The 27,133-nt window shown below is 39.8% G+C and overlaps 1 protein-coding gene across 1 annotated transcript in view; it reads right to left on the bottom strand.

The window, feature by feature from the left end:
• The window catches only part of LOC139753541 (probable glutamate receptor), a 79,056-nt gene that overhangs the window by 24,695 nt on the left and 27,228 nt on the right, over window positions 1–27,133 (bottom strand). Inside the window, 3 exon segments of the mRNA XM_071670189.1 lie at window positions 8,080–8,179; window positions 8,436–8,616; window positions 16,230–16,447. Of these exon segments, the coding sequence (XP_071526290.1) occupies window positions 8,080–8,179; window positions 8,436–8,616; window positions 16,230–16,447 (499 nt within the window).

Genomic DNA, 27,133 nt, shown 5'->3' with positions numbered 1-27,133 from the left:
GTATGTTTGAAGGAATAGTGATTCCAACAATGTTATATGGTTGCGAGGCGTGAGCTATAGATAGGGATAGGCGGAGGAGGGTGGATGTGTTGGAAATGAAATGTTTGAGGATAGTATGTGGTGTGAGGTGCTTTGATCGAGTAAGTAATGAAAGGGTAAGAGAGATGTGTGGTAATAAAAAGAATGTGGTTGAGACAGCAGAAGAGGGTGTATTGAAATGGTTTGGCCACATAGAGAGAATGAGTGAGGAAAGATTGACAAAGAGGATATGTGTGTCAGAGGTGGAGGGAAAGAGGAGAAGTGAGAGACCAAATTGGAGGTGGATGGATGAAGTGAAAAAGATTTTGAGCGATCAGGGCTTGAACGTACAGAAGTGTGAAGGGCGTAGAGGGAATAGAGTGAATTGGAACGATGTGGTATGCTGGGTTCGACGTGCTGTCAATGGATTGAACCAGGGCATGTGAAGCGTCTGAGGTAAACCGTGGAAAGTTTTGTGGGGCCTGGATGTGAAAAGGAAGCTGTGGTTTCGGTGCAATACACATGACAGCTAGAGACTGAGTGTGAACGAATGTGGCCTTTGTTAGCTTTTCTTAGCGCTACGTCGGGCGCACATGCAAGAGAGGGGGGTGCCATTTCATGTGCGGCGGGGTGGCGACGAGAAAGAATAAAGGCAGCAAGTATGAATATGTGCATGTGTATACATGTATATGTCTGTGAATTTGTATGTATGCCTACATCTAAATGTATGGGTATGTATATGTGTGTGTATGGGCGTTTATGTATATACATGTGTATGTGGGTCGGTTGGGCCATTCTTTCGTCTGTTTCCTTGCGCTACCTCGCAAACGCGGAAGGCAGGAAATAAGCATAATAAAAGAGAATTATATATATATATATATATATATATATATATATATATATATATATATATATATATATACACATATATATATATATATACATATATATATATATATATATATATATATATATATATATATATATATATATATATATGTATATATATATATATATATATATATATATATATATATATATATATATACATATATATATATATATATATATATATATATATATATATATATATATATATATATATATATATATATATATATATTTTTTTTTTTTTTTTTTTGTTTTGTTTTTTATTATTTTTCTTTGTCGCTGTCTCCCGCGTTTGCGAGGTAGTGCAAGGAAACAGACGAAAGAATGGCCCAACCCACCCCCATAGACATGTATATACATACACGTCCACACACGCAAATATACATACCTATACATCCCAATGTACACATATATATACACACACAGACATATATATATATATATATATATATATATATATATATATATATATATATATATATATATATATATATATATATATATATATATATATATATATATATATATACCATGTACATAATTCATACTGTCTGCCTTTATTCATTCCCATCGACACCTCGCCACACATGGAATAACATCCCCCTCCCCCCTCATGTGTGCGAGGTAGCGCTAGGAAAAGACAACAAAGGCCCCATTCGTTCACACTCAGTCTTTAGCTGTCATGTAATAATGCCCGAAACCAGAGCTCCCTTTCAACATCCAGGCCCCACAAAACTTTCCATGGTTTACCCCAGACGCTTCTCATGCCCTGGTTCAATTCATTGACAGCACGTCGAACCCTGCATACCACGTCGTTCCAATTCACTCGATTCCTTGCACGGTTTTAACCCTCCTGCATGTTCAGGCCCCGATCACTCAAAATCTTGTTCACTCCATCTTTCCACCTCCAATTTGGTCTCCCACTTCACCTCGTTCCCTCCACCTCTGACACATATATCCTCTTGGTCAATCTTTTCTCACTCATTCTCTCCTCGTGACCAAACCATGTCAAAACACCCTCTTCTGCTCTCTCAACCATACTCTTTTTATTTCAACACATCTCTCTTACCCTATTATGGCTTACTCGATCAAACAACTTCACACCACATATTGTCCTCAAACATCTCATTTCTAGCATATCCACCCTCCTGCGTACAACGCTATCCATAGCCCACGGCTCGCAACGATGTTAATGGACTGAGAGGTGCAACTGGAGGGATGTCTGATCATTATCTTGTGAGGCGAAGGTGAAGATTTGCAGATTTTTTCAGAAAAGAAAAGAGAAAGTTGGGGTGAAGAGAGTGGTCAAATTAAGTGAGCTTGGGAAGGAGACTTGTGTGAGGAAGTACCAGGAGAGACTGAGAATAGAATGTGAAAAGGTGAGAACAAAGGAGGTAAGGGGAGTGGTGGAGGAATGGAATGTATTTAAGGAAGCAGTGATGGCTTTCGCAAAATATTCTTGTGGCATGAGAAGCGTGGCAGGTGGGCAGATCAGAAAGTGTAGTGAGTGGTGGGATGAAGAAGTAAGATTACTAGTGAAAGAGAAGAGAGAGGCCTTTGGACAATTTTTGCAGAGATATAACGCAAATGACTGTGAGATGTATAAAAGAAAGGCAGGAGGTGAAGAGGATTGTGCAAGTGGTGAAAAAGAGGGCAAATGAGAGTTGGGGTGAGAGAGTATCATTAAATTTAGGGATAATAAAAAGACGCCTTGGAAGGTGGTAAATAAAGTGCGTAAGACAAGAAAACAAATGGGAACTTTAGCGAAGTGGCCTAATGGGGAGGTGATAACAACTAGTGCTGATGTGAGAAGGAGATGAGTTAGTATTTTGAAGGTTTGTTGAATGTGTTTGATGATAGAGTGGCAGATATTGGGTGTTTTGGTCGAGGTGGTGTGCAAAGTGAAAGTGCTAGGGAGAATGATTTGGTAAACAGAGAAGAGGTAGTAAAAGCTTTGCTGAAGATGAAAGCCGGCAAGGCAGCGGGTTTGGATGGTATTGCAGTGGAATTTATTAAAAAAGGGGGTAACTGTATTGTTGACTAGTTGATAAGGTTAGTTAACGTATGGATGACTTATGGTGAGGTGCCTGAGGATAGGCGGAATGCTTGCATAGTGCCATTGTATAAAGGCAAAGGGGATAAAAATGAGTGCTCAAGTTACAGAATTATAAGTTTGTTGAGCATTCCTGGGAAATTAAATGGGAAGGTATTGATTGAGGGGTGTGAAGGCATGTACAAAGCATCAGACTGGGGAAGAGCATTGTGGTTTCAGAAGTGGTAGAGGATTGGTGGATCAGGTGTTTGCTTCGAAAAATGTATGTGAGAAATACTTAGAAAAGTCAATGGATTTGTATGTAGCACTTATGGATCTGGAGAAGGCATATGATAGAGTTGATAGAGATGCTCTGTGGAAGGTATTATGAATATATGTTATGGGAGGCAAGTTGTTAGAAGCAGTGAAAAGGGTTTATCGAGGATATAAGGCGTGTGTACGTGTAGGAAGAGAGGAAAGTGATTGGTTCTCAATGAATTTAGGTTTGCGGCAGGGGTGTGATGTCTCCATGGTTGTTTAATTTGTTTATGGATGGTGTTGTTAAGGAGGTGAATGGAAAAGTTTTGGAAAGAGGGGAAAGTATTCAGTCTGTTGTGGGTGAGGGAGCTTGGGAAGTGAGTCAGTTGTTGTTCGCTAATGATACAGCGCTGGTGGCTGATTTGTGTGAGAAAGTGCAGAAGCTGGTGACTGAGTTTGGTAAAGTGTGAGAAAGAAGAAAGGTGAGAGTAAATATGAATATGAGCATGGTTATTTGGTATAGTAGGGTTGAGGGACAAGTGAATTGGGAGGTAAGTTTGAATGGAGAAAAACTGCAGGAAGTGAAGTGTTTTAGATATCTGGGAGTGGATTTGGCAGCGGATGGAACCAATGAAGCGGAAGTGAATCATAGGGTGGGGGAGGGGGCGAAAGTTCTGGGAGCCTTGAAGAATGTGTTGAATTCGAGAACATTATCTAAGAAAGCAAAAAATGGGTATGTTTGAAGGAATAGTGGTTCCAACAATGTTATATGGTTGCGAGGCGTAGGCTATAGATAGAGTTGTGCGGAGGAGGGTGGATGTGCTGGAAATGAGATGTTTGAGGACAATATGAGGTGTGTGGTGGTTTGATCGAGTTAGTGATAATAGGGTAGGAGATATGTGTGGTACTAAAAAGAATGTGGTTGAGAGAGCAGAAGAGGGTATATTGAAATGGTTTGGTCACGAGGAGAGAATGAGTGAGGAAAGATAGACCAAGAATATATATGTGTCAGAGGTGGAGGGAACGAGGAGAAATGGGAGACCAAATTGGAGGTGGAAAGATGGAGTGAAAAAGATTTTGAGTGGTCGGAGCCTGAACATGTAGGAGGGTGAAAGGCGTGAAAGGAATAGAGTGAATTGGAGCGATGTATTATACCGGGGTCGACGTGCTGTCAATGGATTGAACCAGGGCATATGAAGCGTCTGGGGTAAAACATGGAAAGTTCTGTGTTGCCTGGATGTGGAAAGGGAGATGTGGTTTCGGTGCAATATTACATGACAGCTAGAGACTGAGTTTGAACGAATGTGGCCTTTGTTTTCTTTTCATAGCGCTACCTCGCGCACATGAGGGGGGAGGATGTTGTTATTTCATATGTGGCGGGTTAACAATGGGAATGAATATAGGCAGACAATATGAAATATGTACATGTGTATATATTTACAAGTCTGTATACGTCTGTATACGTTGAGATGTATAGGTATGTATTTTTGCGTGTGTGGGCGTGTATGTATATACATGTGTATATGGGTGGGTCGGGCCATTTCTTTCGTCTGTTTCCTTGCGCTACCTGGCTAACGCGGGAGACAGCGACAAAGCAGTATAAATAAGGAAATATATATATATACATATATATATATATATATATATATATATATATATATATATATATATATATATATATATATATATATTTTTTTTTTTTTTTTGCTTTGTCGCTGTCTCCCGCGTTTGCGAGGTAGCGCAAGGAAACAGACGAAAGAAATGGCCCAACCCACCCCCATACACATGTATATACATACGTCCACACACGCAAATATACATACCTACACAGCTTTCCATGGTTTACCCCAGACGCTTCACATGCCTTGATTCAATCCACTGACAGCACGTCAACCCCGGTATACCACATCGCTCCAAGTCACTCTATTCCTTGCCCTCCTTTCACCCTCCTGCATGTTCAGGCCCCGATCACACAAAATCTTTTTCACTCCATCTTTCCACCTCCAATTTGGTCTCCCTCTTCTCCTCGTTCCCTCCACCTCCGACACATATATTCTCTTGGTCAATCTTTCCTCACTCATTCTCTCCATGTGCCCGAACCATTTCAAAACACCCTCTTCTGCTCTCTCAACCACGCTCTTTTTATTTCCACACATCTCTCTTACCCTTACGTTACTTACTCGATCAAACCACCTCACACCACACATTGTCCTCAAGCATCTCATTTCCAGCACATCCATCCTCCTGCGCACAACTCTATCCATAGCCCACGCCTCACAACCATACAACATTGTTGGAACCACTATTCCTTCAAACATACCCATTTTTGCTTTCCGAGATAATGTTCTCGACTTCCACACATTCTTCAAGGCTCCCAGAATTTTCGCCCCCTCCCCTACCCTATGCTCCACTTCCGCTTCCATGGTTCCATCCGCTGCCAGATCCACTCCCAGATATCTAAAACACTTCACTTCCTCCAGTTTTTCTCCATTCAAACTCACCTCCCAATTGACTTGACCCTCAACCCTACTGTACCTAATAACCTTGCTCTTATTCACATTTACTCTTAACTTTCTTCTCTCACACACTTTACCAAACTCAGTCACCAGCTTCTGCAGTTTCTCACATGAGATATATATATATATATATATATATATATATATATGAAAAATATATATATATATATATATATATATATATATATATATATATATATATATATATATATATATATATATATATATATATATATATATATATATATATATATATATATATATATATTCCTATGAGGCCACGGGGAAAATGAAACACGAAAAGTTCCCAAGTGCACTTTCGTGTAATAATCACATCATTTGGGGAGACACAAGAGAGTAATATAACAGTCAGTTGATATACATCGAAGAGACGAAGCTAGGACGCCATTTGGTAAACATGTGATTGTCCAAAACATTCAACGAGCGTTCATAAACTTATCATTTTACAAATCTTATCAACAATAAAGCTATCTAATTTGTATTGACCATCACCAATATTAAGATTATAATTCTTTGTAGATTTAATAATAGAAGATTCAATGACATTTCTCTTGGTAATAGAGTTAGAGTTAACAACTGAGATGGCGATACTCCAGTCAATACAATGATCATAGTTTTTAACATGATTAAAGAAGGCATTTGATTCTTGTCTCGGTCTTATACTATATTTATATTTCTTAAGTCTAACAGAATGATCCTTACCAGTCTGACCAACATAAAATTTATCACATTTTCCAGAAGGCACTTTATAGATGCATCCAAGAGAATTTTCTGGTGAATTCCTGATTAAGATATTCTTTATAGTATTATTGTTGCTAAAGGCAACATTTACATTAAAGGATTTAAGCAACATGGGAAGCAAAGTGAAATTATTATTAAAAGGGAGAACTAAAAGATTCTTGGTGTCAGTGAGAGGTTTGGGCTCAACTCTATAAAATGATTTCTTTGCTAACTTAAGGGATTCATCAATGAAAGATCTAGGGTACTTTAACTTGGATCCAATAGAATATATCTTCTCAAACTCATCAACAATGAACTCTGGACTGCAAATACGTAATGCCTTAAGGAACATAGGTTGAAATGATGATAATTTAACTCTGTCATGTTGAGATGAGTAATAATGAATATATGAAAATACATTGGTGGGTTTTCTGTATATGCTAAACTTAAACTTGTTTCCTTGCCTATGGATCACGCAATCTAGAAATGGTAACATAACATTATTTTCATTTTCTACAGTAAATTTGATGGAAGGTACTAAATTGTTAAGTAAGGGGAGAAATTTTTGTAAATTTTCATTTGTTGGCCAAACACAAAGAACATCATCTACATACCTAAACCAAATTACATTAGAAGGTAAGATATCCTTTAGTAATTTTGTTTCAAAAAATTCCATATAAAGATTACTTAGTACAGGGGAAAGAGGGTTACCCATTGCCATCCCAAATTTTTGAGCGTAATAATCTCCATTAAATTGAAATATGCAGTCTTTTATACACAATCTTATCAGTTCAATGAAATTATACTTTGAAACTGGTAAATGAATATCATCCAAGATATCAAATAAATATTCTAAAAGGTTATCAACTGGAACTTTAGTGAAAAGTGAGGAAACATCAAAGCTAACTAGTTTGAAATCAAAATTAACATTGATGTTGTTTAGCTTGTTGACTAAATCTACATTGTTCATGATATTAGAATTTGATACCTTACTCACTAAAGGGCTTATTAAAGAAACTAACCATTTTGACAATTTATATGTGATGGAGCCTACTGAACTCACTATAGGTCTTGCTGGAAACTTCTGTTTATGTGTTTTGATAAGTCCATACATATATGGCAATATATATATATATATATATATATATATATATATATATATATATATATATATATATATATATATATATATATATATATATATATATATATATATATATATATATATATATATATATATATATATATATATATATATATATATATATATATATATATATATATATATATATATATGAACATTCAAATCTCTCGCATTTGCTGGTAAACCTAAGCTGAAATGTTGCTGTACATGACTTCCAGATGTGTTCACTCCCTAGTGTCTTTTTCTTTTAGTGTCTTGTGCTACTGATTTTTCTTTGTAATCGATTGCTTCTTTTGTCATTTTCCGGAGGCAGAAAGCTGGCTCCTTGTTTACAATATCAGATTATCTTAGATTTCTATAATGTCAAATTGGATGATATCGTAGGGGTTTACTGAGACGTGGTCATCCTACTTTAAGATCACAATAGAAAAGCTAATCGTACAGATTATACCTTGTTATTATCTATCGACTCTCCTCACCTGTAGTTGATGGCAGGCACAACTGGGCTTCCCTTCTGGCCGATCATACAGTGGTGGGTCGTAAAGAATCTCTGGCGAGACTTGTAGAAGTCACATCGTCCTACAGACACAGGTTTATATTACACCTTCCCCGATACCTGAGACAACAACTCGATGGGATTCTTCATGTTTAACAAACAACTCTTTTAGAGGAAACTATGTCAAATATCTTTTTTCTTTTCAAGATGACGTAGGTTCCATATTCTCAAAGCACTCCAGTCTGATAAGGATTATTTTGGGAGCACCTATAAACTTGTTGAATTTTCGGTTTGATGTGAGTTTAATGGGGAGTAGGAAAATAAGAATCGATTTAATACTTGTTTTGGCGAAATTTCCAGCGATGAATCCATCAATGGAGAGCGAGGTGGCGATGATGGCGTGATCCCCTCGACGCACCAACGTGTCCATGGCCTCAATAAGGTCGATAAAGACCATGTACTTCGTACGGTCATCGTACTTCAGGTCGTTCAAATCCCTCAGATCCCCCGTCTTGATTTTCTGAAAGAATAAACACGGATGTAGTTGCTCACTGACAACGGTATGAAAGTATGGAATGGTAAAACGAGTTTGCGAGCATCAGGAAACTTTAGTAAGAATAGGATGTTTTTGAAAGAGGCTAATAGCGTGAGAGAAAAACAAGAGAACAAATCTTGAACATTGCTGAGGACGGAGATGGGGAATTGGTAACAAGTAGTGATGATGAAAGGATGAGATGGAGTGAGCATTTTGAAGGATTGTTGAGTGTGTTTGATGTTGGGGGCGGCAGACGTAAGGTGTTTAGGTTGAGTCATGGAAAGTGGTTTAGTTAAAAGAGGGGAAGTAGTGAAAGCCTCTTTGAAGATGAGGTGTGGCAAGGCGTCCGAAGTGAATGGTATTGTATTTGAATTTGTTAAGAAAGAGAGTCACTGTGTTGTATGGCTCATGGTGAGGTGCCTGAAGGGTAAAAAGTGGATGCTCAAACTACAGAGGTGTATCTATGTTGAGTGTACTTGCTAATGCTAACAACTTTGATAATTATCGCATCCTAGCCCATCTAGCATTAACCAGATCATTATGAGAGAATTGACAAAACACGAAAACTTAAAAAAAGTTATTCAAGACACGCCCAGCTAACCAGGTCAACCCCGCCAAGTGACACCCCCTAATCACTCTCTTTTTAAACGATTACTGCTAGACAAAGCAGACAGTGGTTGGTCTGTACTGATTGGTACTGTACAACATGGGAGTGCGCGTCCATATGCACTATATATATATATATATATATATATATATATATATATATATATATATATATATATATATATATATATATATATATATATATTTTTTTTTTTTTTTTTTTTAAACTATTCGCCATTTCCCGCGTTAGCGAGGTAGCGTTAAGAACAGAGGACTGGGCCTTTTTTGGAATATCCTCACCTGGCCTCTGTTCCTTCATTTGGAAAATTAAAAAAAAAAAAACGAGAGGGGAGGATTTCCAGCCCCCCGCTCCCTCCCCTTTTAGTCGCCTTCTACGACACGCAGGGAATACGTGGGAAGTATTCTTTCTCCCCTATCCCCAGGGATAATATATATATATATATATATATATATATATATATATATATATATATATATATATATATATATATATATATATCCCTGGGGATAGGGGAGAAAGAATACTTCCCACGTATTCCCTGCGTGTCGTAGAAGGCGACTAAAAGGGGAGGGAGCGGGGGGCTGGAAATCCTCCCCTCTCATTATTTTTTTTTTTTTTATTTTCCAAAAGAAGGAACAGAGAAGGGGGCCAGGTGAGGATATTCCCTCAAAGGCCCAGTTCTCTGTTCTTAACGCTACCTCGCTAACGCGGGAAATGGCGAATAGTTTGAAAGAAAAAAGAATATATATATATATATATATATATATATATATATATATATATATATATATATATATATATATATATATATATATATATATTATCCCTGGGGATAGGGGAGAAAGAATACTTACCACGTATTCCCTGTGTGTCGTAGAAGGCGACTAAAAGGGGAGGGAGTGGGGGGGCTGGAAATTCTCCCCTCTCTTTTTTTTTTTTTTTTGTAATTTTCCAAAAGAGGGAACAGAGAAGGGGGCCAGGCGAGGGTATTCCCTCAAAGGCCCAGTCCTCTGTTCTTAACGCTACCTCGCTGAGGCGGGAAATGGCAAATAGTATAAAAAAAAAAATATATATATATATATATATATATATATATATATATATATATATATATATATATATATATACATATATGTGTATATATATATATATATATATATATATATATATATATATATATATATATATATATATATATATATTTTTTTTTTTTTTTTTTTTTTATACTTTGTCGCTGTCTCCCGCGTTTGCGAGGTAGCGCAAGGAAACAGACGAAAGAAATGGCCCAACCCCCCCCATACACATGTACATACACACGTCCACACACGCAAATATACATACCTACACAGCTTTCCATGGTTTACCCCAGACGCTTCACATGCCTTGATTCAATCCACTGACAGCACGTCAACCCCTGTATACCACATCGCTCCAATTCACTCTATTCCTTGCCCTCCTTTCACCCTCCTGCATGTTCAGGCCCCGATCACACAAAATCTTTTTCACTCCATCTTTCCACCTCCAATTTGGTCTCCCTCTTCTCCTCGTTCCCTCCACCTCCGACACATATATCCTCTTGGTCAATCTTTCCTCACTCATTCTCTCCATGTGCCCAAACCATTTCAAAACACCCTCTTGTGCTCTCTCAACCACACTCTTTTTATTTCCACACATCTCTCTTACCCTTACGTTACTTACTCGATCAAACCACCTCACACCACACATTGTCCTCAAACATCTCATTTCCAGCACATCCATCCTCCTGCGCACAACTCTATCCATAGCCCACGCCTCGCAACCATACAACATTGTTGGAACCACTATTCCTTCAAACATACCCATTTTTGCTTTCCGAGATAATGTTCTCGACTTCCACACATTTTTCAAGGCTCCCAAAATTTTCGCCCCCTCCCCCACCCTATGATCCACTTCCGCTTCCATGGTTCCATCCGCTGCCAGATCCACTCCCAGATATCTAAAACACTTCACTTCCTCCAGTTTTTCTCCATTCAAACTCACCTCCCAATTGACTTGACCCTCAACCCTACTGTACCTAATAACCTTGCTCTTATTCACATTTACTCTTAACTTTCTTCTTCCACACACTTTACCAAACTCAGTCACCAGCTTCTGCAGTTTCTCACATGAATCAGCCACCAGCGCTGTATCATCAGCGAACAACAACTGACTCACTTCCCAAGCTCTCTCATCCCCAACAGACTTCATACTTGCCCCTCTTTCCAGGACTCTTGCATTTACCTCCCCAACAACCCCATCCATAAACAAATTAAACAACCATGGAGACATCACACACCCCTGCCGCAAACCTACATTCACTGAGAACCAATCACTTTCCTCTCTTCCTACACGTACACATGCCTTACATCCTCGATAAAAACTTTTCACTGCTTCTAACAACTTGCCTCCCACACCATATATTCTCAATACCTTCCACAGAGCATCTCTATCAACTCTATCATATATATATATATATATATATATATATATATATATATATATATATATATATATATATATATATATACTCCTATGAGTCCACGGGGAAAATGAAACACGAAAAGTTCCCAAGTGCACTTTCGTGTAATAATCACATCATCAGGGGAGACACAAGAGAGAAATATAACAGTCAGTTGATATACAGCGAACAGACGAAGCTAGGACGCCATTTGATAAACATGTGATTGTCCAAAACAAAAATGGGTATGTTTGAAGGAATAGTGGTTCCAACAATGTTGTATGGTTGCGAGGCGTGGGCTATGGATAGAGTTGTGCGCAGGAGGATGGATGTGCTGGAAATGAGATGTTTGAGGACAATGTGTGGTGTGAGGTGGTTTGATCGAGTAAGTAACGTAAGGGTAAGAGAGATGTGTGGAAATAAAAAGAGCGTGGTTGAGAGAGCAGAAGAGGGTGTTTTGAAATGGTTTGGGCACATGGAGAGAATGAGTGAGGAAAGATTGACCAAGAGGATATATGTGTCGGAGGTGGAGGGAACGAGGAGAAGAGGGAGACCAAATTGGAGGTGGAAAGATGGAGTGAAAAGGATTTTGTGTGATCGGGGCCTGAACATGCAGGAGGGTGAGAGGAGGGCAAGGAATAGAGTGAATTGGAGCGATGTGGTATACCGGGGTTGACGTGCTGTCAGTGGATTGAATCGGGGCATGTGAGGCGTCTGGGGTAAACCATGGAAAGCTGTGTAGGTATGTATATTTCCGTGTGTGGACGTATGTATATACATGTGTATGGGGGTGGGTTGGGCCATTTCTTTCGTCTGTTTCCTTGCGCTACCTCGCAAACGCGGGAGACAGCGACAAAGCAAAAAAAAAAGAAAAAAAAAAATATATATATATATATATATATATATATATATATATATATATATATATATATATATATATATATATATATATATATATGTATGTATATATATATATATAGATATTTGCTTATTCATTTTGCTATGTCGTCGTCTCCCGCGTTAGCGAGATAGCGCAAGGAAACAGACGAAAGAATGGCCCAACCCACCCACATATACATGTATATACATACACGTCCACACACCCAAATATACATACCTATACATCTCAATGTACACATATATTTACACACGCAGACATATGCACATATACACATGTACATAATTCATACTGTCTGCCTTTATTTATTCTCGCCACACTCGCCACACATGGCACGTCGACCCCGGTATACCACATCGTTCCAATTCACTCTATTCCTTGCACGCCTTTCACCCTCCTGCATGTTCAGGCCCCGATCACTCAAAATCTTTTTCACTCTGTCTTTCCACCTCCAATTTGGTCTCCCACTTCTCCTCGTTCCCTCCACCTCTGACACATATATCCTCTTGGTCAATCTTTCCTCACTCATTCTCTCCATGTGAACAAACCATTTCAAAACACCCTCTTGTGCTCTCTCAACCACACTCTTTTTATTTCCACACATCTCTCTTACCTTTACATTACTTACTCGATCAAACTACCTCACACCACATACTGTCCTCAAACATCTCATTTCCAGCACATCCATCCTCCTGCGCACAACTCTATCCATAGCCAACGCCTCGCAACCATACAAGATTGTTGGAACCACTATTCCTTCAAACATAGCCATTTTTGCTTTCCGAGATAATGTTCTCGACTTCACACATTCTTCAAGGCTCCCAGAATTTTCGCCCCCTCCCCCACCCTATGATTCACTTCCACTTCCATGGTTCCATCCGCTGCCAGATCCACTACCAGATATCTAAAACACTTTACTTCCTCCAGTTTTTCTCCATTTAAACTTATCTCCCAATTGACTTGACCCTCAACCCTACTGTACCTAAAAACTTAGTTCTTATTCACATTTATCCTTAACTCTCTTCTTTCACACACTTTACCAAACTCAGCCACCAGCTTCTGCAGTTTCTCACATGAATCAGCCACCAGCTGATTCATGTATCAGCGAATAACAGTGAAGGGGCAAATGGGGGGGTGATAACAAGTAGTGGTAATGTGAGATGGAGTTGGAGTGAGTATTTTGAAGGTTTGTTGAATGTGTTTGATGATAGAATGGCAGATATAGGGTGTTTTGGTCGAGGTGGTGTGCAAAATGAGAGGGTTAGGGAGAATGATTTGGTAAACAGAGAAGAGGTAGTAAAAGCTTTGTGGAAGATGAAGGCCGGCAAGGCAGCAGGTTTGGATGGTATTGCAGTGGAATTTATTAAAAAGGGGGGTGACTATATAGTTGACTGGTTGGTAAGGTTATTTAATGTATTTATGACATGTTGAGGTGCCTGAGGACTGGCGGAATGCTTGCATAGTGCCATTGCACAAAGGCAAAGGGGATAAAAGTGAGCGCTCAAATTACAGAGGTATAAGTTTGTTGAGTATTTCTGGGAAATTATATGGGAAGGTATTGATTGAGAGGATGAAGGACTGTACAGAGCATCAGACTGGGGAAGAGCAGTGTGGTTTCAGAAGTGGTAGAGGATGTGTGGATCAGGTGATTGCTTTGAAGAATGTATGAGAGAAATACTTAGAAAAGCAAATGGATTTGTATGTAGCATTTATGGATCTGGAGAAGGCATATGATAGAGTTGATAGAGATGCTCTGTGGAAGGTATTAAAAATATATGGTGTGGGAGGCAAGTTGTTAGAAGCAGTGAAAAGTTTTTATCGAGGATGTAAGGCAGAAGCTGGTGACTGAGTTTGGTAAAGGGTGTGAAAGAAGAAAGATGAGAGTTAATGTGAGTAAGAGCAAGGTTATTAGGTACAGTAGGGTTGAGGGACAAGTCAATGGAAGGTGAGTTTGAATTGTAAAAAACTGGAGGAAGTAAAGTGTTCTAGATATCTGGGAGTGGTTATGGCAGCGGATGGAACCATGGAAGCGGAAGTGAATCAGAGAGTGAGGGAGGGGGCGAAAGTTTTGGGAGCGTTGAAAAATGTGTGGAAGGCGAGAACTGTATCTCGGAAAGCAAAAATGTGTATGTTTGAAGGAATAGTGGTTCCGACATTGCTATATGGTTGCAAGGCGTGGGCTATAGATAGAGTAGTGCGGAGGAGGGTGGATGTGCTGGAAATGAGATGTTTGAGGACAATATGTGGTGTGAGGTGGTTTGACCGAGTAACTAATGAAAGGGTAAGAGAGATGTGTGGTACTGAAAAGAGTGTGGTTGAGAGAGCAGAAGAGGGTGTTTTGAAATGATTTGGTCACATGGAAAGAATGAGTGAGGAAAGATTGACAAAGAGGTTATATGTGTCGGAGGTGGAGGGAACGAGGAGAAGTGGGAGACAAAATTGGAGGTGGAAAGATGGAGTGAAAAGGATTTTGAGTGATCGGGGCCTGAACATGCAGGAGGGTGAAAGGCGTGCAAGGAATAGAATGAATTGTAACGATTTGGTATACCGGGGTCGACGTGCTGTCAATGGATTGAACCAGGGCATGGGAAGCGTCTGGATTAATCCATGGAAAGTTTTGTGGGGCCTGGATGTGGAAAGGGAGCTGTGGTTTCAGTGCATTATACATGACAGCTAGAGACTGAGAGTGAACGAATGTGGCCTTTGTTGTCTTTTCCTAGTGCTACCTTGCGCATATGCGGGGGGAAGAGGTTGTCATTTCATGTGTGGCGGGGTGGCGACGGGAATGAATAATGGGCAGACAGTATGAATTATATACATGTGTATATATGTATATGTCTGTGTGTGTATATATATGTATACGTTGAGATGTATAGGTATGTATATTTGCGTGCGTGGACGTGCATGTATATACATGTGTATGTTGGGGGGTTGGGCCATTTCTTTCGTCTGTTTCCTTGCGCTACCTCGCTAACGCGGGAGACAGCGACAAAGTATAATAGATAGATTGATAAATAAATAAATATATATATATATATATATATATATATATATATATATATATATATATATATATATATATATATATATATATATATATATATATATATATATATATATATAGATATTCCTATGGGTCCACGGGGAAAATGAAACACGAAAAGTTCCCAAGTGCACTTTTGTGTAATAATCACATAATCAGGGGAGACACAAGAGAGGAATAAAACAGTCAGTTGATATACATCGAAGAGACGAAGCTAGGACGCCATTTGGTAAACATGTGATTCCTCTCTTGTGTCTCCCCTGATGATGTGATTATTACACGAAAGTGCACTTGGGAACTTTTCGTGTTTCATTTTCCCTGTGGACTCATAGGAATATCTTGATCACGCGCAAAATTGTGATCCTTTCCAATATATAGATATATACTTCCCTTTCTCATTCTAGTGAGGTAATGTTCGGATACAAGGAGCAATGGCCTTCACTCAATCAATAGCTTTCACATATTAGATATGAAAACAAGTGACTATTATCCAATACCACTATGTATTGGTTCTTCTTAGCTACACAGATGGTTTAGGAAATACCGAACTCACGGAGATAATATCCGGTACGATTGAGTTGGACACCATGATGGCAGTAACACGACTGTCATCTACGAGGTGCCTGATGGTCTGGATGGGCTGAGGGATGTGACGCACCGCCAATAGGGAGACCAGGTTCCCGGTGTAGCTCCACGTGACCATCATGGCCACCAGCAGCCATCCGCCCACCACCAGCCTCTCCCTCACACCAGACAACTTCATCGTTATGTCTTTAGAAGACAGATGGACTTGGTAAACAGAGAGGAAGTAGTAAAAGCTTTGTGGAAGGTGAAAGCTGGCAAGGCAGCGGGTTTGGACGGTACTGCAGTGGAATTTATCAAAAAAGGGGGTGATTGTGTTGTTGACTGGGTAAGGTTATTCAATGTATGTATGACTCTTGATGAGGTGCCTGAGGATTGGCGGAATGCTTGCATAGTGTAATTGTACAAAGGCAAAGGGGATAAAAGTGAGTGCTCAAATTACAGAGGTATAAGTTTGTTGAGTATTCCTGGGGAATTATGTGGGAGGGTATTGATTGAGAGGGCGAAGGCATGTACAGAGCATCAGATTGGGGAAGAGCAGTGTGGTTTCAGAAGTGGTAGAGGATGTGTGGATCAGGTGTTTGATTTGAAGAATGTATATGAGAAATACATAGAAAAGCAAATGGATTTCTATGTAGCATTTTTAGCATCTGGAGAGGGCATATGATGAAGTTGATAGAGATGCTCTGTGGAAGGTATTAGGAATATATGGTGTGGGAGACAAGTTGTTAGAAGCAGTGAAAAGTATTTATCGAGGATGTAAGGCATCGGTACTAGTAGGAAGAGAGGAAAGTGATTGGATCTCAGTGAATGTTGGTTTGCGGCAGGGGTGCGTGATGTCTCAATGGTTGTTTAATTTGTTTATGAATGGGGTTGTTAGGGTAAGAATGGTTTGCAAACGTTTTGAGAGTAAAGTCGGGGGTTGGTGAGAGGATAAGAGATAAGGAAGGAGTAGCACTATACCTGAAGTAGGACTAGTGGGAGTGTGTGACGGAGTGTAAGGAAGTATATTCTAGATTGATGTGGGTAAAACTGAAAGTGGATGGCGAGAGATGGGTGATCACTGATGCTCATGCACCTGGTCATGAGAAGAAAGATCATGAGCGGCAAGTGTTTTGGGAACAGCTGAGTGAGTGTGTCAGCAGTTTTGTTGCATGAGAACAGAAATTGGTGACGGGTGATTTGAATGCCTAAGGGGAGTAATGAGATAGTTTAGTGTATATGGTGCACATGGCGCATTCAGTGCTCTGAATGGAAATGGTGATGAGCTTGCGGATTTGTGAGCTGAAAAAGGTTGGTGATTGGAAATACCTTGTTTAAGAAGAGAGATATATACACAAATATACATATGTGAATGGGGGAGATGGTCAGCGGGCATCATCAGATTTTGTATTAATTGATGGGCGTGTAAAAGAGAGACTTTTGGATGGAAGTGTGTTGAGAGGGGCAACTGGCTGGATGTTGGATCATCACTATCTTGTGGAGGCGAAGGTGAAGATTTGTAGATATTTCATGAAAGAAGAAACAGTGTCGGGGAGAAGAGTGTGGTGATGATATGTGAGCTTCGAAAGGAGAATTGTATGAAAAATACTAGAATATATTGAGCGCAGAATGGCAAAATGTGTGAGAAAATGAAGTGAGGGGAGTCGGAGAGGACTGGATTGTTTTAAGGAAGCATTGATGGCATGTGCAAGAGATGTTTGTAGCATAAGAAATGTGGGAGGTGGGAAGATTAGAAAGGTAGTTAGTGGTGGGATGAAAGTGAATAGTGAATAAGAAAGAGAGGCGTTTGGACAGTATGTAAGGAAGGAATGGAAATAATTGGTAGATGTATAAGAGAAAGCGGCAGGAAGTCAAGAGGAAGGTGCAAGAGTTGAAAAAGGGGGGAAATGAAAGTTGAGGTCAGAGAGTATCATTAAACTTTAGGGAGAATAAAAAGATGATTTTGGAAGGAGGTAAATAATATGCGAAAGACGAGAGAACAAATGGAAACATGGGTGAAGCGGGCAGAAGGGGTAGTGATAAAAGGTATGGTTGGAGTGAGGAGATGGTTTTGTTGGTATTGTTGAATGTGTTTGATGACAGAGTTACAGATGTAGGGTGTTTTGATCAGGGTGGTATGCGAAGTGAGAGAGTCGGTTTGATGAGGAAAGAAGAGTTGGTGAAAGCCTTGCGGAAGATAAAATGCGGCAAGGTGGAGGGAGTCGATGGTATTGCAGTTGAATACATTAAGAAAGGGGGTCAATGTGTTGCTGAGTGGCTGGTAAGAATATTCAGTATATGTATGGATCATGGTGAAGTGCCTGAGGATTGGCGGAATGCATTCATAGTGCCATTGTACAAAAGCAAATGGGATAAATATGAGTAATCAAACTACAAAGGCATAAATTTGTTGAGTATTCCTAGGAAATTACATGGGAGGGTATTGATTGAGAGGGTAAAGGCATGTACAGAGCATCAAATTGGGGGAGAGCAGTGTGGTTTCAGAAGTGGTAGAGGATGTGTGGATCAGGTGTTTGCTTTGAAGAATTGTGTGGGATATAGTTATTGAAACAGATAGATTTGTATGTGGCATTTACGGATCTGGAGAAGGCATATGATAAGGTTGATAGAGGTACTCTTTGGAAGGTATTAAGAATATATGGTGTGGGAGATAAACTGCAAGCTAGATGCAGTGTGAAGTTATCATCAAGGGTGTAAAGCATGTGTACAAGAAGGAAGTAAGGAGAGTTATTGGTTTCCAGTGATGGTCAGTCTGCTGCAAGGGTGTGTGATGTCATTACAGTTGTTTAACTTGTTTATGGATGTGGTGGTTTGGGGAAGTAAGTGCAAGAGTTTAGAGAGAGGGGCGGGTATGCAGTATTTTGGGGGTGAGAGGGCCTGGGAAGTGAGTCTGTTGCTGTTCGCCGATGATCAGCATTGGTAGCTGATTCGAGTGGGAAACTGCAGAAGTTGGTGGCTGAATTTGTAAAAGTGTGTAAAAGGAGAAAGTTGAGAGTGAATGTGAGTGAGCGCAAGGTTATTAGGTATAGCAGGGTTGACGAACAATTTAGTTGAGATGTAAGTTTGAATGGAGAAAAATTGGATTAAGTGGAGTGTTTTGATATCTGGGAGTGGACTTGACATCGAATGGAACCATGGTAGCGAAATTAAGTTACAGGTTGGGAAGGGGGCAAAGGTTCTGGAAGTGATGAAGAATGTGTTCTTTCGGTGATGGCTTGTTTGTATGTGGTGCTCGAAGCAGGCAGATGTATTGTTATAATGGGAAGAAATAGTAAGTGATATAATTGTATCTGTACCCGAAAGAACGGATATTGACAACAGGTTGAGGAGACTGAACAATGTTAGTGAGGTCAGAGTAATCCGAGTGATCTACTATATCCATTTATTCCACACGAAAATGAAACACGATAAATTCTCAAGCGAACTTTCATGTAATGATCACTTCATCAGAGGAATACAAGATTGAGATATAGAACATCAGTTGATATACAAGGAAAAGATGTTGCTAGGACGCCTTTGGTAAACAAGCGCCATCGGGTGGTGGTGTTCGGGTGCGTTCAAGTCTGGCAACACACCTGTCATAAAATCTGATCTTGTGGACAAAATGGGAACTGTTTAAAAGTTTTATCTACAATAAAGCTATCCAATTTGTATAGCCTTTCACTAATACTAATGTCACAGTTCTTTGTGTATGTAAAAATAGAAGATTCAGTAACATTTCTCGTGATATAGGATTTAGAGTTAATAACTGAGTTGGCATTACTCTAGTCAGTACAATTATCATAATTCCTAACATAATTAAACAAGCCATTTGATTCTTGCCCTGTTCTTATAAATTGTTGATGTTGTTTAAGTCTAACATTAAGACCCTTACCAGCCTGCCAAACATAAAACATATCGCAATTTTTACAGGGTGCTCTATAAACAGCCCACAGAACTTTCTGATGAATTCGATTAAGATATATCATTGAATCTTCCATCATTAGATGCAGAAAAAATCGTAACATTAATATCAGTGAAGGTCTAAACCAATTGGATAGAATTATTGCAGACAAAATGTGTAAACAGATCCCTTTCTTGTCCACAGAAAATTTCATGACAGGCAAGTCGACAGACTTGAACGCACCCGAACACCGCCACCCACGACGCGTGTTTACCAAGGCGTCCTAGCTAAGTCTTTTCTGTGGATATCAACTGACTGTTCTAAACCTTGTACCTCCCATGATGATGTGATCATTACAAGAAAGCGCACTTGGGAACTTATCGTGTTTCATTTTCCTGTAGAAAACCTGCAGAAGAGGCTGTGTTGAAATGGTTTGGACACATGGAGGGAATAGGTAAGAAAAGATTGACAAAGAGGATATATGTGTCAGAGGTGGAGGGAACGAGAAGAAGTGGGAGACCAAAGTGGAGGTGGAAGGACGGAGTGAAAAAGATTTTGAGTGCTCGGGGCTTGAACATACAGGAGGGTGAAAGGCGTGCAAGGAATAGAGTGAATTGGAAGGATGTGGTATACCGGAGTCGACGTGCTGTCAATGGATTGAACCAGGGCATGTGAAGCGTCTGGGGTAAACCATAGAAAGTTTTGTAGGGCCTGGGTGTGGAAAGGGAGTTGTGGTTTCGGTGCATTACACATGACAGCTAGAGACTGAGTGTGAACGAATTTGGCCTTCGTTGTAGTTTCCTGACACTACCTCGCGCGCATGCGGTGGGGTGAGGGGTGTCATTTCATGTGTGGCGGGTTGGCGGCAGGAATGGATGAAGACAGGATGTATTAATATGTACATGTGTATATATGTATATGTCTGTGTATGTATATGTACGTATAAGTTGAAATGTATAGGTATGTATATGTGCGTGAGTGGGCGTTTATGTATATACATGTGTATATGGGTGGGTTGAGCCATTCATTCGTCTGTTTCCTTGCGCTCCCTCGCTAACGCGGGAGACAGCGTCAAAGTATAAAAAAGAAATATATATATATATATATATATATATATATATATATATATATATATAATTTTTTTTTTTTTTTTTTCAAACTATTCGCCATTTCCCGCGTTAGCGAGGTAGCGTTAAGAACAGAGGACTGGGCCTTTGAGGGAACATCCTAACCTGGCCCCCTTCTCTGTTCCTTCTTTTGGAAAAAAAAAAAGAGAGGGGAGGATTTCCAGCCACCCGCTCCCTCCCCTTTTAGTCGCCTTCTACGACACGCAGGGAATACGTGGGAAGTATTCTTTCTCCCCTAACCCCAGGGATAATATATATATATATATATATATATATATATATATATATATATATATATATATATATATATATATATATATATATATATGGGAGGGCGGTTGCTTGGTGTTTATTGGTTCATTTCAGTAAGCATATGCTCTGTCCGTGTTATGTATATTGCGAGTGGGGAATCTGTGAGTAGAGGTTAGTGAAGTGTGAGGCAGGAGTAAGCTGTTTGTTTTTTCTTTGCGGCTAGTGGTCACTTACAGAGATAGAGAGAGAAAGAGATGGCTGATGCAAATGACGGGTAAATAGACTAAATTTTCTCAGAGCTTTGGTTTCACGTCACATCAAGTTACAAAATTAACTCATAAGTTTGTATAATACAAGAGATAATTTACTATAACTCATAATAAGTTTGGGTGTTGTATATCTCGAAACATTTAAGTCGGTCAAGTTAGGTTTGATTACTTATTATGGTAAAGCGCTTAAACAGTATATCAGCTTTTTTTTTTTTAGATCAGTTTTACACATGCATATTTCCTAAAATCTAAACGTATGGTGGTTATATGCAAATCATTTTCTTTTACGATATCAAAATCACATTGTTGTTTCATGCCATAAAAATTTCCTACCTTCATTACACTGGGTTCACTTACTCTGACGAAGAATGATTTGGAAGTGTTGCAAGAGCAGCTCTGAGGCCCATGTGGCCCTTCCAGAGACCCAGCCATTGTAGCCCAGTATCACCGCTGCTATCCATGCTGTCACCAGTCCTGCCAACAGTGCTGCCCACACCAGGGTTGTGAAAGGGAACAGGAAACCCCACGGGTCGATCTCCGGCAGACCTTTCGCTGACAAAATGCTCCGATCGTCAAAGAAGAATGACCGAGTGTAATCTACAGCCTTGCTTCTCTCCTCAGTCAGTCCAAATGGTCCTAAGGCAATGTCCACTTCCTTCAGACGATCAGAGAAGTACATACATAGAATATAAAGTGAATGATATATTTACACACACCCACACACACACACACACACACACACGCACACACACACACACACACACACATATATATATATATATATATATATATATATATATATATATATATATATATATATATATATATATATATATATATATATATATATATATTCTGCAGTTTCTCGAACGATAAGCCACCAGCGCTGTATCATCAGCGAACAACAACTGACTCACTTCCCAAGCCCTCTTATCCACAACAGACGGCGTACTTGCTCTTCTACCCAAAGCACTTGCATTTACCTCCTTAACAACCCCATCCATAAACAAATTAAACAACCATGGAGACATCACGCACAGCTGCCGCAAACCGACATTCACTGGGAACCAGTCACTTTCCTCTCTTCCTACTCGTACACATGCCTTACATCCTCGATTACAACTTTTCACTGCTTCTAGCAACTTGCCTCCCACACCATATACTCTTGATACCTTCCACAGAGCATCTCTATCAACTCTGTCATAAGTCTTCTCCAGATCCGTAAATGTTACGTACAAATCCATGCGTTTTTCTAAGTGTTTCTCACATACATTCTTCAAAGCAAATGTTTTGTCTCTGAGTGAAACGAAGCTCAAGGGTAAAGGGGAAGAGTGGTTTGGGAAGGTCTTGGGAGTAAAGTCAGGGGTTAGTGAGAGGACAAGAGTAAGGGAAGGAGTAGAAATAGGAGTGGTGGGAGTATGTGATAAAGTGTCGGAAAGTAAACTCTATATTGATATGGGGAAAAACTGGAAGTGGATGGAGAGAGATGGGTGATTATTGGTGCATATGCACCTGGGCATGAGAAGAAAGATCATGAGAGGCAAGTGTTTTGGGAGCAGCTGAGTGAGTTTGTTAGTAGTTATGATGCACGAGACCGGGCTATAGTGATGGGTGATTTGAATACAAAAGTGAGTAATGTGGCAGTTGAGGGAATAATTGGTATGCATGGGGTGTTCAGTGTAGTAAATGGAAATGGTGAAGAGTTTGTCGATTTATGTGCTGAAAATGGACTGGTGATTGGGAATACCTGGTGTAAAAAGAGAGATATACAAATGTATACGTATGTACGTAGGAGAGATGGCCAGAAAGCGTTAATGGATTACGTGTTAATTGATAGGCGCGCGAAAGAGAGACTTTTGGATGTTAATGTGCTGAGAGGTGCAACTGGAGGGATGTCTGATCATTATCTTGTGGAGGCGAAGGTGAAGATTTGTAGAGATTTTCAGAAAAGAAGAGAGAATGTTGGGACGAAGAGAGTGGTGAGAGTAAGTGAGCTTGGGAAGTAGACTTGTGTGAGGAAGTACCAGGAGACACTGAGTACAGAATGGAAAAAGGTGAGAACAAAGGAGGTAAGGGGAATGGGGGAGGAATGGGATGTATTTATGGAAGCAGTGATGGCTTTTGCAAATGGTGCTTGTGGAGGTGGGCAGATTGGAAAAGGGTAGTGAGTGGTGGGATGAAGAAGTAAGATTATTAGTGAAAGAGAAGAGAGAGGCATTTGGACGATTTTTGCAAGGAAATAATGCAAATGACTGGGAGATGTATAAAAGAAAGAGGCAGGAGGTCAAGAGAAAGGTGCAAGAGGCGAAAATGAGGGCAAATGAGAGTTGGGGTGAGAGAGTATCATTAAATTTTAGGGAGAATAAAATGATGTTTTGGATGGAGGTAAATAATATGCGAAAGACAAGAGAACAAATGGAAACAGGTGAAGGGGCAATGGGTAGTGATAAAAGTATGGTTGGGTGAGGAGAGAGTGGTTTTGTTGGTATTGTTGAATGTGTTTGATGACAGAGTTACAGATGTAGGGTGTTTTGGTCAGGGTGGTATGCGAAGTGAGAGAGTCGGTTTGATTGAGAAAGAAGAGTTGGTGAAAGCTTGCGAAGATAAAATGCCGGCAAGGTGGAGGGAGTGATGGTATTGCAGTTGAATACATTAAAAAGGGGGTCATGTGTTGCTGAGTGGTGGTAAGAATTCTAGTATATATGGATCATGGTGAGTGCCTGAGGAATGGCGGAATGCATTCATAGTGCATTGTACAAAAGCAAATGGGATAAATATGAGTAATCAAATATCAAGGTAAATTTGTTGAGTATTCCTGGAAATTTATGGGAGGTATTGATTGAGAGGTAAAGGCAGTACAGAGCATCAATGGGGAGAGCAGTGTGGTTTCAGAAGTGGTAGAGGATGTGTGGATCAGGTGTTTGCTTTGAGAATGTGTGGGATATAGTTATGAAAAGATAGATTTGTATGTGCATTTATGGATCTGGAGAAGGCATATGATAGAGTTGAAGAGTCTCTTTGGAGGTATTAAGTTTGGTGGGATAAACTGAAGTAGATGCAGTTGAAAGTTATTATCAAGGGTGTTAAGCATGTGTACAAGTAGGAAGTAAGGAAGTTATTGGTTTCCAGTGAGGGTTGGTTTGCTGCAAGGGTGTGTGATGTCATTACAGTTGTTTAATTGTTTATGGATGGGGTTTGGGAAGTAATGCAAGAGTTTTAGAGAGAAGGGCAGGTATGCAGTATTTTGGGGTGAGAGGGCTGGGAAGTGAGTCTGTTGTGTTCGCGATGATCAGCATTGGTAGCTGATTCGAGTGGGAACTGCAGAAGTTGGTGGCTGAGTTTGTAAAGTGTGTAAAGGAAGAAAGTTGAGAGTAATGTGAATGAGCCAAGGTTATTAGGTATAGAGGGTTGACGACAATGTATGGGAGGTAAGTTGAATGGAGAAAATTGGAGTAAGTGGAGTGTTTTGATATCTGGGAGTGGACTTGACATCGAATGGAACCATGGTAGCGAAATTAAGTTACAGGTTGGGAAGGGGGCAAAGGTTCTGGAAGTGATGAAGAATGTGTTCTTTCGGTGATGGCTTGTTTGTATGTGGTGCTCGAAGCAGGCAGATGTATGGTTGTAATGGGAAGAAATAGTAAATGATATAATTGTATCTGTACCCGAAAGAACGGATATTGACAACAGGTTGAGGAGACTGAACAATGTTACTGAGGTCAGAGTAATCCGAGTGATCTACTATATCCATTTATTCCACACGAAAATGAAACACGATAAATTCTCAAGCGAACTTTCATGTAATGATCACTTCATCAGAGGAGATACAAGATTGAGATATAGAACATCAGTTGATATACAAGGAAAAGACGTTGCTAGGACGCCTTTGGTAAACAAGCGTCATCGGGTGGTGGTGTTCGGGTGCGTTCAAGTCTGGCAACATACCTGTCATAAAATCTGATCTTGTGGACAAAATGGGAACTGTTTAAAAGTTTTATCTACAATAAAGCTATCCAATTTGTATAGCCTTTCACTAATACTAATGTCACAGTTCTTTGTGTATGTAAAATAGAAGATTCAGTAACATTTCTCGTGATATAGGATTTAGAGTTAATAACTGAGTTGGCATTACTCTAGTCAGTACAATTATCATAATTCCTAACATAATTAAACAAGCCATTTGATTCTTGCCCTGTTCTTATAGATTGTTGATGTTGTTTAAGTCTAACATTAAGACCCTTACCAGCCTGCCAAACATAAAACATATCGCAATTTTTACAGGGTGCTCTATAAACAGCCCACAGAACTTTCTGATGAATTCGATTAAGATATATCATTGAATCTTCCATCATTAGATGCAGAAAAAATCGTAACATTAATATCAGTGAAGGTCTAAACCAATTGGATAGAATTATTGCAGACAAAATGTGTAAACAGATCCCTTTCTTGTCCACAGAAAATTTCATGACAGGCAAGTCGAGACTTGAACGCACCCGAACACCGCCACCCACGACGCGTGTTTACCAAGGCGTCCTAGCTAAGTCTTTTCTGTGGATATCAACTGACTGTTCTAAACCTTGTACCTCCCATGATGATGTGATCATTACAAGAAAGCGCACTTGGGAACTTATCGTGTTTCATTTTCCTGTAGAAAACCTGCAGAAGAGGCTGTGTTGAAATGGTTTGGACACATGGAGGGAATAGGTAAGAAAAGATTGACAAAGAGGATATATGTGTCAGAGGTGGAGGGAACGAGAAGAAGTGGGAGACCAAAGTGGAGGTGGAAGGACGGAGTGAAAAAGATTTTGAGTGCTCTGGGCTTGAACATACAGGAGGGTGAAAGGCGTGCAAGGAATAGATTGAATTGGAAGGATGTGGTATACCGGAGTCGACGTGCTGTCAATGGATTGAACCAGGGCATGTGAAGCGTCTGGGGTAAACCATAGAAAGTTTTGTAGGGCCTGGGTGTGGAAAGGGAGTTGTGGTTTCGGTGCATTACACATGACAGCTAGAGACTGAGTGTGAACGAATTTGGCCTTCGTTGTAGTTTCCTGACACTACCTCGCGCGCATGCGGTGGGGTGAGGGGTGTCATTTCATGTGTGGCGGGTTGGCGGCAGGGATGGATGAAGACAGCATGTATTAATATGTACATGTGTATATATGTATATGTCTGTGTATGTATATGTACGTATAAGTTGAAATGTATAGGTATGTATATGTGCGTGAGTGGGCGTTTATGTATATACATGTGTATATGGGTGGGTTGAGCCATTCATTCGTCTGTTTCCTTGCGCTCCCTCGCTAACGCGGGAGACAGCGTCAAAGTATAAAAAAGAAAT

Source organism: Panulirus ornatus, chromosome 14 (genome assembly GCF_036320965.1).
Source record: "Panulirus ornatus isolate Po-2019 chromosome 14, ASM3632096v1, whole genome shotgun sequence".
Taxonomy (NCBI): domain Eukaryota; kingdom Metazoa; phylum Arthropoda; class Malacostraca; order Decapoda; family Palinuridae; genus Panulirus; species Panulirus ornatus.
Note: the sequence above shows the minus strand (reverse complement) of the source record. Positions and strands in the feature narration are given on the sequence as shown.